Genomic DNA, 14,266 nt, shown 5'->3' on the forward strand with positions numbered 1-14,266 from the left:
CCGGAGGTGTGACCACGCACAGGCATTAAAGAAGGAAAGACCGAACAAGGGAATTCATCCCAAGGGCAGGGAGGAAAGAAAGGATGGAGGAGGCAGAGCTCCCGTGCCTGGGCAGGAGCGGAGCCAGCCGCTCCCCTCCCCTTCCTGCCAGCCCTCGCCTCCCACCTGGGCAAAGTGAAGATATCAAGAAAAAGGCTCCAAATCGGATTGACACCCCCCCTCCCCCTTAATAAAGTTTATTATCGGCCGGGCTCTAATCCTTTTAAATCCCCCACGCGGGGGGATGGGCCAGGATTAGGGGAGGGCAGCGTAATCCCAATGAATTTGTTACAGGGGGATTTAGGCAGCGCCGGGAGAGCAGATGGCCCCAGCCCTGGCTCTGGAAAACAACCATTTTCCTTAATGATTCCTAACAAGGATAAAAGGGCAGAGAGAATCGGGGACAGGCACAGGGGGCCCACGCCCACAGAGATCCTGCTCCCCAGGGATACCGCCGTGTGTCTCCCTGCTTTGGACCATGGGCATGGCCAGCACTGAACTGCAGCTCCACAGCTTGTGCCAACTTTTTTCCAGCAGCTTCCTGGTCCCCACAGATTCTTTTCCCCTCACTCTGCCTGTGGAGAAATCATGAGCCACACCAGGGACAGGGACATGCCAGCTGTATGAGGGGGGAGGAGGAGAGGGGGAACAGCTACAGGTGCATCTCAAAGCAAAAAGCAGGAGAAAATGTACAATCATAATTAAAAATATTTAAAGGATTTTTAAACCAAGTGCTCTTCTCAGGGCGATGGGGAGGCTGGAGAGGGGATGGCAGGAAGGGAAGATGGCACCCCAGTGTGCCCACACGGCAGGGACCAGGCAACACAGCAGGACAGGCGTCGGCAAAAATAATTTATTCCACTAAGACAAGCAGAGAACGAGCAACAGCGCAGGGAGGCGGCGAGGAAAGGTGGGGGGGGTCCGGGCCCTGTCTCAGAAGGGGACACAAAATGTAGCTGAACCCATGACTGCCACCCCCACTCATCAGCCCCTGCTTTTGGGGGGTTAAACCCCCATCCTCCTGGCCCCACTAGTGGTTACACCCCGAAGGGCTGCTCCTCAGCACAGGACTGGGCTTCCCAGTTTGAAACCAGCCCAGTGTCTGGGAGCTTCCAAGGGCAGCTGGGTGCCAAAACACAAACCACTGTTGGTGTGTCCCAGCTCCTGCATGCCCAAAAACATGGCACTATGACCTGAGAGGGGGATGCTCCAACACCTTCCCCCAAAAACAGCCCTACACCCTCCGCCCACGGGTGAGGTGACTGCCGTGACTGGGGCAGCTCCAAGGAGGATGCGCCAAACCCCTTCCCGCTGGGGGACAAAACGCTGGCCCAGCGGCGCTCTGACTCAGCCCACCCTCCCTACGGACAGCCCCCAGCCCCCCAAACCCCTCTCAGGCTATGGGGAAGCCAGGGCGGCCTTTCCGGGCGCGGGTGCGGAGGCGGAAGAAGGTGTACATGGCCAGGAGGCACATGGAGGAGAGGAAGTAGAGGGCGATGCAGAGGCTGATGTCCAGGCGGGAGAAGCCCAATCCAAGCACCCGCAGCCAGGGGCTCCTCCGCAGGCCCTCCCCGACATCCTCCTCCTCCCGGAGCACGATGCTGGGCGCCCGCCGGCGCTCCCTGCCCTCGTCCCGGGGCAGGGCGATGGTGTCCCGCTTGCTGATCCTGCGGCGCCGGCCGGACGCGGCCCGCAGGGCCTGGGTCTTGAAGTGCTGGTCGCTGAAGGAGTCCAGGTCCACGATGTCGTCGCCCATCTTGGGGATCAGCCGCACGATGCTGGGGCGCCGCGGCTCCGCGAGGGCCGGCCGCCCCGCAACCCTCGCCTCGCCCTCCGTCTCCTTGTCCTCCTCTGCCTCTTCTCTCCCCCTCTCCACTCGCGGGCCCTCGGTGCCCAGCCTGGCGCCGGTCCCCTCCCTGGCCCCGGGGATGGGGTCGGGCTCGGCATAGTCCATGTAGATGTTGGCCGGGGAGAAGTGTGCCTTGAGGAAGGTGACCACGGCCGGCTCCTCCCAGGCATGTACCCCCCGCTCCTCCTTGTGGCACTGGGGACACATGTCCGGCGGAGGCCACTGCAGCTTGGGGAACTTGGGGTCCTCCGTGTCACCTCCTGCAGGGACCAGAGCCAGTGAGGGGGTTAGAGGGGACATGTGACACTCTCCCTCTGTACTGGTATAAACACGCTGGAGAGTCCAGCAGCTGGGGATGGGGACATTTGGAGGAGCCATCTTGGGAGGAGGGGTCCTCCAAGGGCATGTGGCAGCTTTGGGGAGTTGCCTGCAGGGAGCATGTAAGACCCAACTGCATCTCCAGGGCAGTCTGAAGCTGGGTGACCAGCTGCTGTCCCCTGTGATGGGGGACAATGGGATGTTCCCACCGCTGCCCCCTGCAGCCATTTGCCAGATCCATCCAGGAGCAGGGATGTTCCTCCCCCTCGCCTCCCCTTTTCCCTGGGGAAGCCGCTCCGACTCCCCTCCTGGCATCCCCCCTTACCCGCCAGGCGAGCGTTGACCTCGTTGTGGTGGGACCAGAGCCAGAGCACGGCCTCCTCCCGGCTCGACACCCGGTCCATGGACTTGGCCGCCATGGCCTCGAAGTGCTCGGCACACTCCTGGCAGCCGAAGAAGTGCCGGACGTAGCAGCGCATGGTGCTCAGCACCTCCAGTGGCAGCTCTGGGGGGAGGCAGAGGATGGAGGGGGGGAAAAGGGAGGGTGAGCCCAAACCCCACAGTGCCACCACTGCAGTCCTACAGTTGAGGTGGCAACCCTGCACTGTGACTCTGCGTCTTTTGTGCCCCCTGCAAACCTGCCTCTGGACGAGATGAAGAAAGGGGGAAACAAGCCTGCACACAGCCCCCCTGCCCATGCCACAGCCCACCCAGACACACCCTGTCTGAGCCCAGCTCCCCCAGGGATGCCGATACCTTTGTCAGGGCCGTTCTTGGCAGCCTGGGCGGTCAGCAAGTGGAATATGGTCCAGAGCCCACAGGGGTAGCCACGGAAGTGGCGTTCGCTGCCCTGGCAGCCCACCCAGGTCACGTTGCTGGGGAGCACGGCGGGGTTGGAGGCCTGGTGGACAGACAGACAGGTATTGCCAGCTGGGGGACAAGGGGCAGGGGTAATGAGAGCAGGGGCCAGGGTCCCCGTGGGCATCTTACATCTTTGTTATTCTTCATGGCCTCCTTCAAAACATCGCGGGGCAGCTCGGGCTCCGTCCAGTTCCTCAGCCAGCCATCCAGGGTCTGCAGGTAGGTCTGCACGCAGGGGCGCCCGGGGAAGTACTGCAGAGAGGGGAGAGGGCTGAGGAAACACAGACTCCATGCTGGGAGCAGCAGGGCAGCCTGGAGGCACCGCCGGCTCACCAGGACAGGCACTGGGCAGCACCAGCATCCTCTGTGCAGGAGGGCAGCAGCGTCCTGGCAAGGTTTTGGTGCCTGTGTCCAAGGGGCTGGGCGCTGTGCCTTGTCCCCCCACGGCTGGCAAGTCCCCCGTGTGCATGTTCAGGCTCCAAACCTCAGCCCCAACTGAGGGAGGCAAAAAGCCACTCTGACCATAAGTCTGGTAAAGCCGATTAGCAGCTGCACTTTAAAACCACTCCAGGGAGAGGGGCCAGCCCGTGCCACTGATGGATGGACAGACAGACAGACCGAGGATGAGACCAGCAGCACACAGGAAAAGTGATGGGGAAGTAAAAGAAAGGAGCGTTTTGCTGAATCTGACCTGTTATTTCTGGGCCTGTGGGGAATCACAGCGGAAGACCCAAATTCACAGACTTCATCTGTGACCTGATAGTTCTGCTGCAAAATGCACTGTCACCCCGGCTCCTGGGACAGGAGGAGGCTTTGCCATGCAATTCCCCGCTTTCCAGGCTTCTTTCCACTTCAGGATTTTTACCTCTCTCCTTGCCTTTAAATATCTCTTGGGATCGCAACAGTTAAGGCTTGGACCTGCTGGCTGAGCTCCCCCAGGCTGAGCCTGGGTTGGCAGCAATCCTGGGGATGCTGCTCCGTCCTGTGGAGGACTGCAGGAATGGCAGCGCTGGCTCAGCATCCTCGGGGAAGCACCGGCACCCACCACCCACCACTACAGCTCATGGAGGGGAAAGTTTGCAGGAAGGATTAATAGTGGATCAAATAAAACCACTGCTGCTCCCCACCACCCCAGTCAGGGAGCTGGTGTGATGGGGGTTTGCTTCCCTAACTCTGTGGTTCTCATTAAAGGGAGAAAGAGCAAGGGTGATGGCTGGGGGCAAGCAGAGGAGGAGCCACATGAAGTTCTGAGCTGAGGACTTAAGACTTGTTGCACCAGTGGCTCATGTTTGGAGCTCTTTCCTGGGGAAGAGCAGACAGGGGTGGGAACAGGGGGTGTCTTGCACATGTGCAAGGTCCAAACTGAGCATGAGACCCCGTGTGACAAAGGACGGAGCAAAGAAAGTGGGCATGGCCGGGTGAAGGTCTGCCAAGGAGCCCAGGCTGTGACAGGGATGGGGTTGGGGACAGGGCTCCTGCAGACCTAGTGGCAAAACCTCAGCCAAATGCAGCACTCAGTCACAGCAAGAAATTAAACTGCCCTGCCTGTGCTGGCTCAAAGCTCCCACTCACTTCAGCTTCACCAAGCCCAACAGAGAAGAATAAAGGAGACCTTAAATTAGGCTCTTCCGGAGCCTGACTCAGAGCAGGAGTCCCTTTCCTGGACTGTTATCAAAGGAGCCTGCAGAGATCAGCTCCTGGAGCTGAGCATGGAGATCAGAGAGACAAACCCCCCCGACCATCTCTGACAACCCAGCAGGCAACAGCCTCTCTTCTGAAAAGACTTGCTGCCTCGACACCTCCTGCGAGTGCCAATCATGCTCTGCCCACCAAAGCAGACACCCCACATCTTGTCTGAAACACTCCAGCACCCTCTATTGGCTCTTACTGGGACTCTGGGTTGAAACTGCACATCCACAGGGGTGGGGACTGTCTGACAGCCGCCGTGGGATACGCTGAGCACCAGGACACAGGGCTCACACCCAAGGCCGCCACGCTTCGCTACCCGCGAGCACCGGGACGTGGTGGCCCGTCCCCTGCGCCTGCATTTCGCAAACAGCTCCTCTCCCAACACCGAAAGCTTCTCACCTTCACCAGCGCGGCCACGTAGCACTTGAAGGCGGCCAGCTGTGCTCCCGACAGCGCCGAGGCTCGCGCGGCCTCCACCCGCAGCGAGTAGTGCAGCGCGGACTCCAGGTCGGCCATGTACAACTTGGAGCTGGGGAGGGCAGCGCAACATCAGGGCCCATCAGTCCCTTAACCCGCACCCCCAGACGCCCAGACGCGACTCGGGGTTCTCCCAGGGGAAGGCACGATCCCAGCCCTTTGCCCACCCGTGGCCAAGGCACCTCCTCCTCCTCCCCCCAGCCCCAGGTTCCCCGGGATGGTGCCGGGGGGTCTGACCGGTCGGCGTGGATCAGGGGGGCCGCGTCGGTCTCGTTGGAGGCGCTGCTGGTTGTGTTCAGCTTGTAGGAGCCGCGGGTGATGCCCGAGAGTGTGCGCAGGTAGTAGGTGTAGAAGGAACGTGCCTCGATGTGCCTGCAAGGAAGGAGAGGCTGTGAGCACATCCCTCTTCCCTCCCAAACAGCCCCTGACCCCAAGCAGGAAGCAAAGGAGACGAAGGCGTAGCCAGACAGGCAATCAGATCTGGGGAGTGCATGTGGGGTGGTCTGTACTCTCCACTTGCCCTGGCAGTGGGTATCCTGACACACAACCTGCAGCAGAGTTGAGCCCCAGGCAGGCATGCCACGCCACCTCCACACAGATGTGGTGTGGGGATGGCTCAGTCACAAGCCATTTTCCCTTCTGCTAGCTCCAGACAGGGCTGGCAGTTCTGTTCAGTGCCCACCAGCAACCCTCTGCCAGCCTCCCCAACCCAGCCACTGTCTCCTTCCTTCCTAATGGACTTTCCAACAATTACAAAGGAGCACAGAGAGATGGAGCACAAGCATGGCACCCCACCAGCACCCCCAGACCCACCCCGCCGTGTCCCACACTCACACAGGCAGGCGGGAGAACGAGCCGTTGCGGAAGAGCAGGTATCCAGAGGGGAAGGTGGTGACCCCGAACTTCTCCACGAGCTCCTCCTCGCTGCTCAGCACCCTCCTCACTGCCACATTCTCATACTGCAGCATGTCCAGGGCCACCTGCAAGCCCCAGCGGTCAGATGGGGGGGCAGAGGGACCTCCAGCCCTACCAGGGATGCAGCAGGGCTGTTTAACACCCTGTGTAACTTTGCACCTGCTAAGCCACGTGTAAGCCGAGCAGGGAGCCTGCCTGGAGAGAACTTCCCTGCCAAAGGCACCCAGGAGTTATCAGGCACCAGGGACATGTGCTCCAAGAGACATGGGGGATAAAGGCAGCTGTACCCACCTCTCTGCCCACGAAGGAGTTGCTCTTCTCAAAGATCAGCGCCAAGTACTGGTCCTTGTTCCTCTGGAAGAAAGTGCGAACCTCCTCCGCGCTGCAAGAGAGAGGAGGGCGGCAGCAGGTGCCTCAGCATCAGCAGGATGCTCTGCCCTCCCACTCAGAAGGAGCAGGACTGAGATCTGGCAGGGAATGCTGGTCCAGGTTCAGCCCCACCGAGCCAGCAGTTCTTCCCTGCTCAAGTTTCCAGCCCAATTTTCTGCTCCGGTACACAGGCTTTGAGAAAACCCACGGGGGTCAGCCAAGGAGGTGAAAAACAAAGCACAGGCAGGGCAGGGCAGGAGGGAGCTGCACACTCATCCAGGGGATACAATAGCAATGAACCTGAACCAGGGCTAGTGTTTCTTTTTGGCTAGGACACAGAGGCACCAGGGACCTGAAGCAAAAGCCCAGCTCAACCGTTGCTTTGGGAAATCCAAATGCTCCCTCCCAGGACAGTGGAGCAACTGCCTTGTCTGGCAAGGACAACTCAGATCTCAAAAACATTGTACAGAATCAAGGAAACCCTTTCTTGGGACAGTAAAAACTCCTAATGGCAGAAGCCTCACCTAGTATGAGGCACGGCATGGCACGGCACTGCCATGTCCCCAGGAATTGGGAGCCCAGGAACTGCTTGCTCTAATTAAGGTTGATGAGCAGGTTCATTAGGAGATGCAACAACATGGCTCATCTCATCTGGGCCACGTAAATGGCTCTACCCTGGCCAGGTTATCTGTGTCTCCCTGGGACATGGGTGATGCAGTGGCTGCTCCATGCTTGGTTTTGGTTCAGGATTTCCCAAGAAACCTGCTCCCCATGGGACAGAGGCCACCAGAGCCACCCCCACATCCCAGTCTCCCTACCTGGCCGGCTCCAGTGGAGGACAGGCGGGTGGCCAGGAGTCCTGGCTCTGCTCAAGGTTGGTGATGATGGCATGGCGCAGGTCCTCGACCGTGGCACTGGGATCTGCAGGGGGACAGGATGCCAAGGGGTCAGTCCTGGGGAAGCCAGTCCCATGGGCTGAGGCCAAGGGGAGCTTCTTGGAGCTGACCCCCACCGGACTCCCCAGTATCCCAATGCATGGGGTGTGGGGGCAGCAGAGACATTCACACCCAGGGTGAAAACCCCCGTGGCTCTGAATACTCACTGGTAATCCTTATCCCATCCTCTGCCTTCTTGCTAAAAGCTCTGAAGAACTGAAAGGGAAAAAAAACCACAGGGGGAAACTGGAGTGAGTGTTTGGAGTGGGACGGGGGGCAGTGCAGCCCAGCAGGCTGAGGCTGCCCATAGACCAGCTCTGCCTCAGTTTCCCCACAACACTGCAGCACACCAACTGTCACCAGCCACCACACAGGGAGCTCCCCGACTGTGTTCCCATCTTTTGGGGCATCCTCGGAGGGGAGGGCTGCAGGGGAGGCTGGGAGCCTGTCCAGCCAAGGGCTGAGCACTGGCAGGCAGTGGAGCAGGTGTCTCCAGGGGTCCCACGGAGGCAGCTGGAACCTTCCCAGTCTTGGAAACCACTGTCTCTCTGCTCCAGAGCTCTGACAAAGCAGGAGACAGGGGGTTTTCCCCCCTCCTGGCCTCCCACAGTGGCTCCAGTGCCCCCAGTACAGCCACAGCAGCGACAGCAGGTTGCATCAGCCAGGTGTTTGCTTTGCAGGCTGGGCTGGGAGCAGGGACTGTTTGCAAAAGGTGCTTGGCAGGGACAGGGGATGTGCAGCAAGTGACTTCTTGCCGTGGACACATCAGCACAGCTCCCTGCCCTGGGAGATGCTTCCATCAGTGTCCCAGGGCAGTGCGTGCTCAGTGAGACCCCAGGGCAGGGCTGGGACCAAGCCAGCCTGCCTGGAAAAGCCCCAAATCTGACCCCATCTTGAGCTGACCTGTAAGCTGAGACTGATGGCATGTCTGACAAAGCCCTTATCCCTACCCAGTTCCATCTCAAGGCAATCCTGGTTTTAACTGCCAGGTTTAGCACCTGGAGTGCTTTGGCTTCACTGCTTGTGTTGGAGCAAGGCTCTGTTTGCAGCAGGAAGTGCTGCAAACCAGTGTATTGACACAGCTAAAGGGCTGGGCACAGGCCCAGGAGGAGGGATGGTACCCTGCCAGCCACCGCAGGAGGATCCCAGGAGACACCACCTCCTGCAGCATCCCTGTGCCCTCCTACAAAACCTGCCCCTGCAACCTCTCTCTGCCCTCCAACAGCCTTTCCCAGGCATTTTCAACTCAGGATTCAGACTCTCCCCTCCCAGGAGAGATCCGGCCTCTACATTTCGTCACGAAGCAGCATTTTGGTTTTCCCCCACCCTGTTGCTCCATCACCCGGCAGTTGTGCTGGCTGCAGCCCGGCCACAGCTATGTTTTGGGGAAGGGCAAAACAGCTCCAGCCTGCACAACCCCAAAGGGAGTATTTTGGTCCAGTAGCCCCGTCAATCTCATTGAGCAAGAGCAGGACAGGCCAAACGGCAGAGCACAGTGAAACCCAGGAAGTGCCCGGCACACACGGCCCTCACCTTCATCGTGGGGAAGCCGGTTATCCCAAAATCGGAGCACACTTGCTGGTTGTCCTCGTCGGCACAGTCGATGGCCGCCAGGATCACCGCAGGCCTCCACTCTGAGGGGACAGAGGATGAGGTCAGCTCAGCTCAGCCCCTCTGCGGCCCCAAAAATTGCCCTGCTCCTGGCAACTGCTGTGGAGACAGCAGCGATCTCCCACTGTGACAGTGGCACAGATCCTCCTGTCCCAAAAATCACTGTTCGCCCTTCGCAGGATACCGACTAATGCTTTCCAAGCCCAAACACCCAGAGCCATGGTCCATGCTGGTGTTTGGTGCCCTACTTTTCGGGCAGCAGGAAGAGGGAAAGCTGTGTGAGGCGGGACCTGGCTTTGCACGCCCTGCCCTTGCCAGCGCGGGAGCTCAGGCAGCTCTGCCTGACAGTGCCTGCCCAGCTGGTTCTGCCTGTCCAGCCTCTGCCCCAGCTCCCGGGAAGAGGCCACCGGGAGAAGGGGAGGGATGGCTAACCATGGCTCAGGGAGAGCAAGGAACATGGGCTCCACCTCATCTCACCCCAGACCAAGGGCACGGTCGATAACCGAGAGGGACCAACCCAAAACCAGCAGTCAAGCCAAGGCACTGCAGCAGAGCCCCCCTGGTTTCCAAGCATCCACTCCCCCTTTGTAACTGTCCACCACCTCCCCGGTGAGGACCAGCAAGTTCCTGGGGTAAAACAGATGGAGAAATGGGGGCATGGAGGCATTTTAAGCAGCTGGCTCTGAAAACCAGAAGGAAAATAGAGAATAAAGTTGTGTAAAGGACACAAGCTGGAGAACACCCAGCCTCTCCTTAGAGCAGGACAGGGAGGGACACAGTGCCAGCACATGGATGGAGCCCGTGCTGCCCCAGGCTGGAGCACGCTGGAGGTGGAGACCTGCTGGGATCGTCCTGTGTCTCAGGTGACAGGGCAGGTGAGCCGCTTCCCACTGCCCTGGCACCCGTGGCACAGGAGGGCTGGTGACAAGCCCTGCTGCACGGAGCCAGGCACGCTCCTGGAATCATCTGCACGTGGTGCCCGCGGGTCACCCTGGCATCCTCCCCGCCCAGCCCACTCCTACGAAAATCCACCCGTGGGAACGGGCAGCGAGGATGCTGAGCAGCACGGGGGCGGCTTCCCCGCCCTGCCTCCACGGGCACACCGTCCGCGGTCCAGCCTCCAGAGCGAGGAGCCCTGGGGGAACCCTGTTCTGGAGAGGGGCCAGGAGAGCCGGCGTTCTCCCCGCGGGGCCCGGGCACGCACCCCATTCCTCACATCCTGCCCCGTTGGGGAGCGCTGACGGCATCCCCGGGGAGGGACGGCATCCCCTCGGAGGGACGGGATGCCCGCCCGGCCGGTGCCCTGACTCACCCGGCAGCGACGGCGCTGTATCAATTACGGCAATAACAGGGAGCGAGCAGCCGCGCGCGCCCCGGGATGCCGCGGGAGGCAGGATGAGCCCCGCCAGGATGAGGGGCACGGCAGCGGCGTGCGCGGGTCGCCAGGCGGGGCTGGGCACCAGCCAGGCCAGGCATCAAGGTCAAAGCTGGGAACAAACCAGCTGGGATCAGTGCCCAGCGCCCTGCCATCCATATCCATCTGGGCGCCGGGAGGAGCGGGGCTGAGAGAGGGTCTGGGGGGCAGCAGGACCCCCCTATGCCTGGGGCGGGCTCAGTCTGGGCTTCTCCCAGCTGAAGGGTCTCCAGGGATGCTGCTAAGCCAGGCCTGGATATCATGGGGAGGCCCTGGGCACCGGGGGGGGGCTGGGCCTTCCCACCAGGCTGCCGCTCCAGGGAGGCTGGGCCACACGGGGGTCTGGGGAGCTGATGGAGGGTAGGGCAGAGGGGATGGAGGGGTGCTGATGGGGAGAGAGCAGAGGAAATGCGGGGATGCTGACGGGGACGAGGACGCAGGGCCAGAGATGCAGAGGGGATTTAAGAGTGTGGGTGGAGAGGAGGAAGAGTATGATAGGACAAGGACGCAGGAGGGATTTAGGGGCGCTGATGGGGCTTCAGGGGCACAGGGAGGATTTGGGGGTGCTGACAGGTGAACAGACAGCGATATGGGGGGAATTTAAGGACGCAGGGGCAGAGGCACGGGCGATTAAATGGGGTGCCGATAGAAGAGATCAGAGACGGGGATAAGGGGCAAGGAGTACAAGGGCACGGGCACAGGGAGTTGGGGGGCGCTGATGGGGAGCCAGGCGAGCATAAGGCGAGGGGGGGGGGGCGGCGTCACAGCGGGGCCGGGGACTCACCGCGGATGTCGTGGGCCAGGGCCCGCCATGTGGGCGCGAAGTGGACGCAGTGGCCGCACCAGGAGGCGAAAAACTCGACGGCCCAGGCGCTGGAGGAGCCCAGCAGCCGCCCCTCCGCCTTCGGCCCCAGCAGCTCCAGCGGGTCCGAGGGTGAGTAGAGGCGGCCGGGCCGCGCCGCGGGCAGCCGGAGCAGCAGCAGCAGCAGGAACGGCAGGAGCAGCGGCGGGAGAGCCGCCGGCCCCCCGCGACCCCCGGCCCGCGCCCGCCGCCGCCACATCGCCCGCCAAGGCCGCCCGGAGCCGCCCGGAGCCGCCTTTAGCGCCCGGAGCCGCCCTTGGCACCGCCCCTGAGGCGGGGCCGGGGCGGGGACACGGCGGGGAACCCCCCCGGCACCCCCACGGATGGGGGGGATGAGCCCAAGGACCCCCTAACACCTCCCCCAGCACGGGGGGAGCGCCCAGTAACTCTCCAACCTCCCCTCAACGCCCCCACATTATGTGTGTGGGGGGGCAATACCTCGCACAGCTCCCCCAAATCACGGGGAAGCCCCAAATACCGCCCCAGCTCCCCCCTGGTGCGCTCACATCACAGGGGAGCCCTCCCTCCCCAGCTTCCCCCCGGTGCCCTTACATCAGGGGGGAGCCCACAATGCCCCCCTTGATGCAGTTACCCTCCCTTAGGGGGCAGATGGCATAATATGATAAAATTCTGATAAAGCAAGGAATGCCCAGGGAGGCGGTGGAGTCACAGTGCCTGGAGGTGTTTAAGGAAAGAGTGGGCATGGACTGGACTAGCTGATATGGGTGTGTTTGGTCCCAGGTAGGATTCGATGATCTTGGAGGTCTTTTCCAACCTAATTCATTCTGTGATTCTGTAATGGCAACGGCAGCTGATTCAGCCCCAAAAACCGCAGTGCCACCATTACAGGCAGTGTCTGACATCAGCCAGTGTCACTGGGGCACCACCCAACAGGCACCCTGAGACCCCCCTGCCCCAACCCTGCCAGGGATGCCCAGCAAGGATATAGCCAGTGACACCCCCAAAATCCAGCTCCTACATCCAGAATAAGCAGCCTTCCAACCCCAGTGGCCCCTTTAAGGGAATGGGTTCAAACTCAGAGTAGGTTTAGGTTAGGAAAAGCAGAATCTTCCCTGTGACTGTGGTGAGGCCTTGGCACAGGCTGCCCAGAACAGCTGTGGCTGCCCCATTCCTGGAAACGTTCAAGGCCAGGTTGGCCAGGGCTGGAAACAACCTGGTCTAGTGGAAGGTGTCCCTGCCCATAGCAGGGGGGTTGGAACGAGATGTTCTTTAAGGTCCCTTCCAGCCCAAACCCTTCTAGGACTCCATGATTCCATCCTCCCCAGGGCCGTGCCTTCGCTCACGCACACACCCACGTCACCGGCTCCCAGGCGGAAGGTGCCCGTTGCTCAGAGCCCCGGGGCAGAGCCGGGCACCAGAGAGGTGGACACAGCCCCAAAATCCAGCCCTCCACTCCCTCCCCAGCCCCTGAGGCCAAGGGAACCCCCAGCACTGGGGGTGCTCATGGCTGCTGAGGGCTGGTTGCTGGCTCTGTCCCCAGGAAGGCCATTATCCATGCTGAGCCCCACCTAGGTATTTTAGGCGGACTTGCCATGCTAGAAAAACAAGCCTGCCAGAGCCAAGCCTTGCTGGGGCAGCAGAGGGCAGGGGCTCCACACAGGGCACAGCTCTGGGGAGTGACAGGGCCCCCTGAGACAGCCTGGCTTGGAGGGACAGAGCCTGGTGGACACAACCCACGGGATTGCTCCCACCCATATTCTGCGGGTCCAGGCTGATGGGAATGGGGCAGAAGATGGTCTGCTCCAGCCCTGCCAGCTGTAATTAAATGCTTAAAGGATTATCACACCTCACCATCCAACCAGGACTGAGAGACACACAGCACGGTGCAGGGCTGCTCTGAAAGGTGGTCCCTCACTACTGACAGAGACCTTGCCAGGACTTGTCTTCATCCAACTGGTGATTAAAAGACAAAATCCCCTGTTTATGGATGTCATCACCGTTATCTTACCCTGGGTCAAAGCTTTTATATTCAGGGCTCATCAACTTGATTAGGTTATCAAGGGGAAGGAGAGGTGCTCAGCACCAGCGTAATTGCCAGCATCCTCCCCATCCAGCTCACTCCTTCCTCCGAGGCAGCCCAAATTCCTTGAATCCTTTTTTAGATGCAAAAGCAGCATGAACCCTTAAGGTGCAGGGGCAAGAGCCCATACCCCAGGGCTCCAGCTCCTTTTGGGGTGAGCCACACCATTGCTCATCCGCTGAAGCCCTGGGGTGGGGATGCTCCTGCTTCCTGCTGCCCCAGGAACAGCAGGGACTGCCGACCCTACTGCCCAGCTGGCACGTCCCATCCCCAAGGCTCCCCAGGCAATAGCCTCCCTCAGCGGCGGAGTGTGGAGTTTTCCAGGCACAGACTTGCCCCAAAAGACTTTTTTTTTCTTTTTAATGCTGCTGCAAAGCAAGAAAGGAGGCTTTTCTTCCACCTCAAACTGGGAAGAGACAGATTTTCATTGCAGAACACCCTGAGACAGGGCATGGAAAGACAAAGATGAAGCAGAGATTTTGAAACAACCCTTTTTAAGATGGATTTGAGAGTAACTAAGATGAATTAAAAGCAATCAAGGAGCAGTAGAAGTCTGGGGAGGTTTTAGAAACACCCTCCCGTCGCCGTCTACCTTTTTGTCCTCTCTGGCTGCCTGCAGGCAGCAAAGCCATGGGATGGGTGCTGGGTGACCCTGGATGCCCGGCTGCTGAGCCCCAGCCAGCCCTGAAGCCCAACTTTAGGCTTCCATGGCACATTTAGGAAGCTGCTTGGTTTTCACAACCAACTCTTCGGCGCCCAGCTCGGCATCCTTAACTTTGGGAAGAGTTGTACTTCACTCCCACACAGCAAGGCCATGGGCTAAGGATGACCACAGAGGTTCCCATGCTGCACAAGTCTCTGTGCAGCAGCTGAGCAGTGGCTTTAG

General features: G+C 60.5%; 1 protein-coding gene across 1 annotated transcript; it reads right to left on the reverse strand.

Moving 5' to 3' along the window:
* Positions 1 to 877: 877 nt before the first annotated feature.
* Positions 878 to 11,566, reverse strand: QSOX1 (quiescin sulfhydryl oxidase 1). Its single transcript, XM_032696953.1, has 12 exons — positions 11,262 to 11,566; positions 8,986 to 9,086; positions 7,620 to 7,668; positions 7,336 to 7,438; positions 6,440 to 6,530; positions 6,068 to 6,213; positions 5,471 to 5,605; positions 5,156 to 5,285; positions 3,197 to 3,319; positions 2,963 to 3,107; positions 2,532 to 2,711; positions 878 to 2,148 (listed from the first exon to the last, which is right to left on the reverse strand). The coding sequence occupies exons 1-12, from the start codon at positions 11,536 to 11,538 to the stop codon at positions 1,433 to 1,435; spliced, it is 2,196 nt and encodes a 731-aa protein (XP_032552844.1). The 5' UTR covers positions 11,539 to 11,566; the 3' UTR covers positions 878 to 1,432.
* Positions 11,567 to 14,266: the final 2,700 nt, after the last annotated feature.

Source organism: Chiroxiphia lanceolata, chromosome 9 (genome assembly GCF_009829145.1).
Source record: "Chiroxiphia lanceolata isolate bChiLan1 chromosome 9, bChiLan1.pri, whole genome shotgun sequence".
In the NCBI taxonomy this organism is placed as follows: domain Eukaryota; kingdom Metazoa; phylum Chordata; class Aves; order Passeriformes; family Pipridae; genus Chiroxiphia; species Chiroxiphia lanceolata.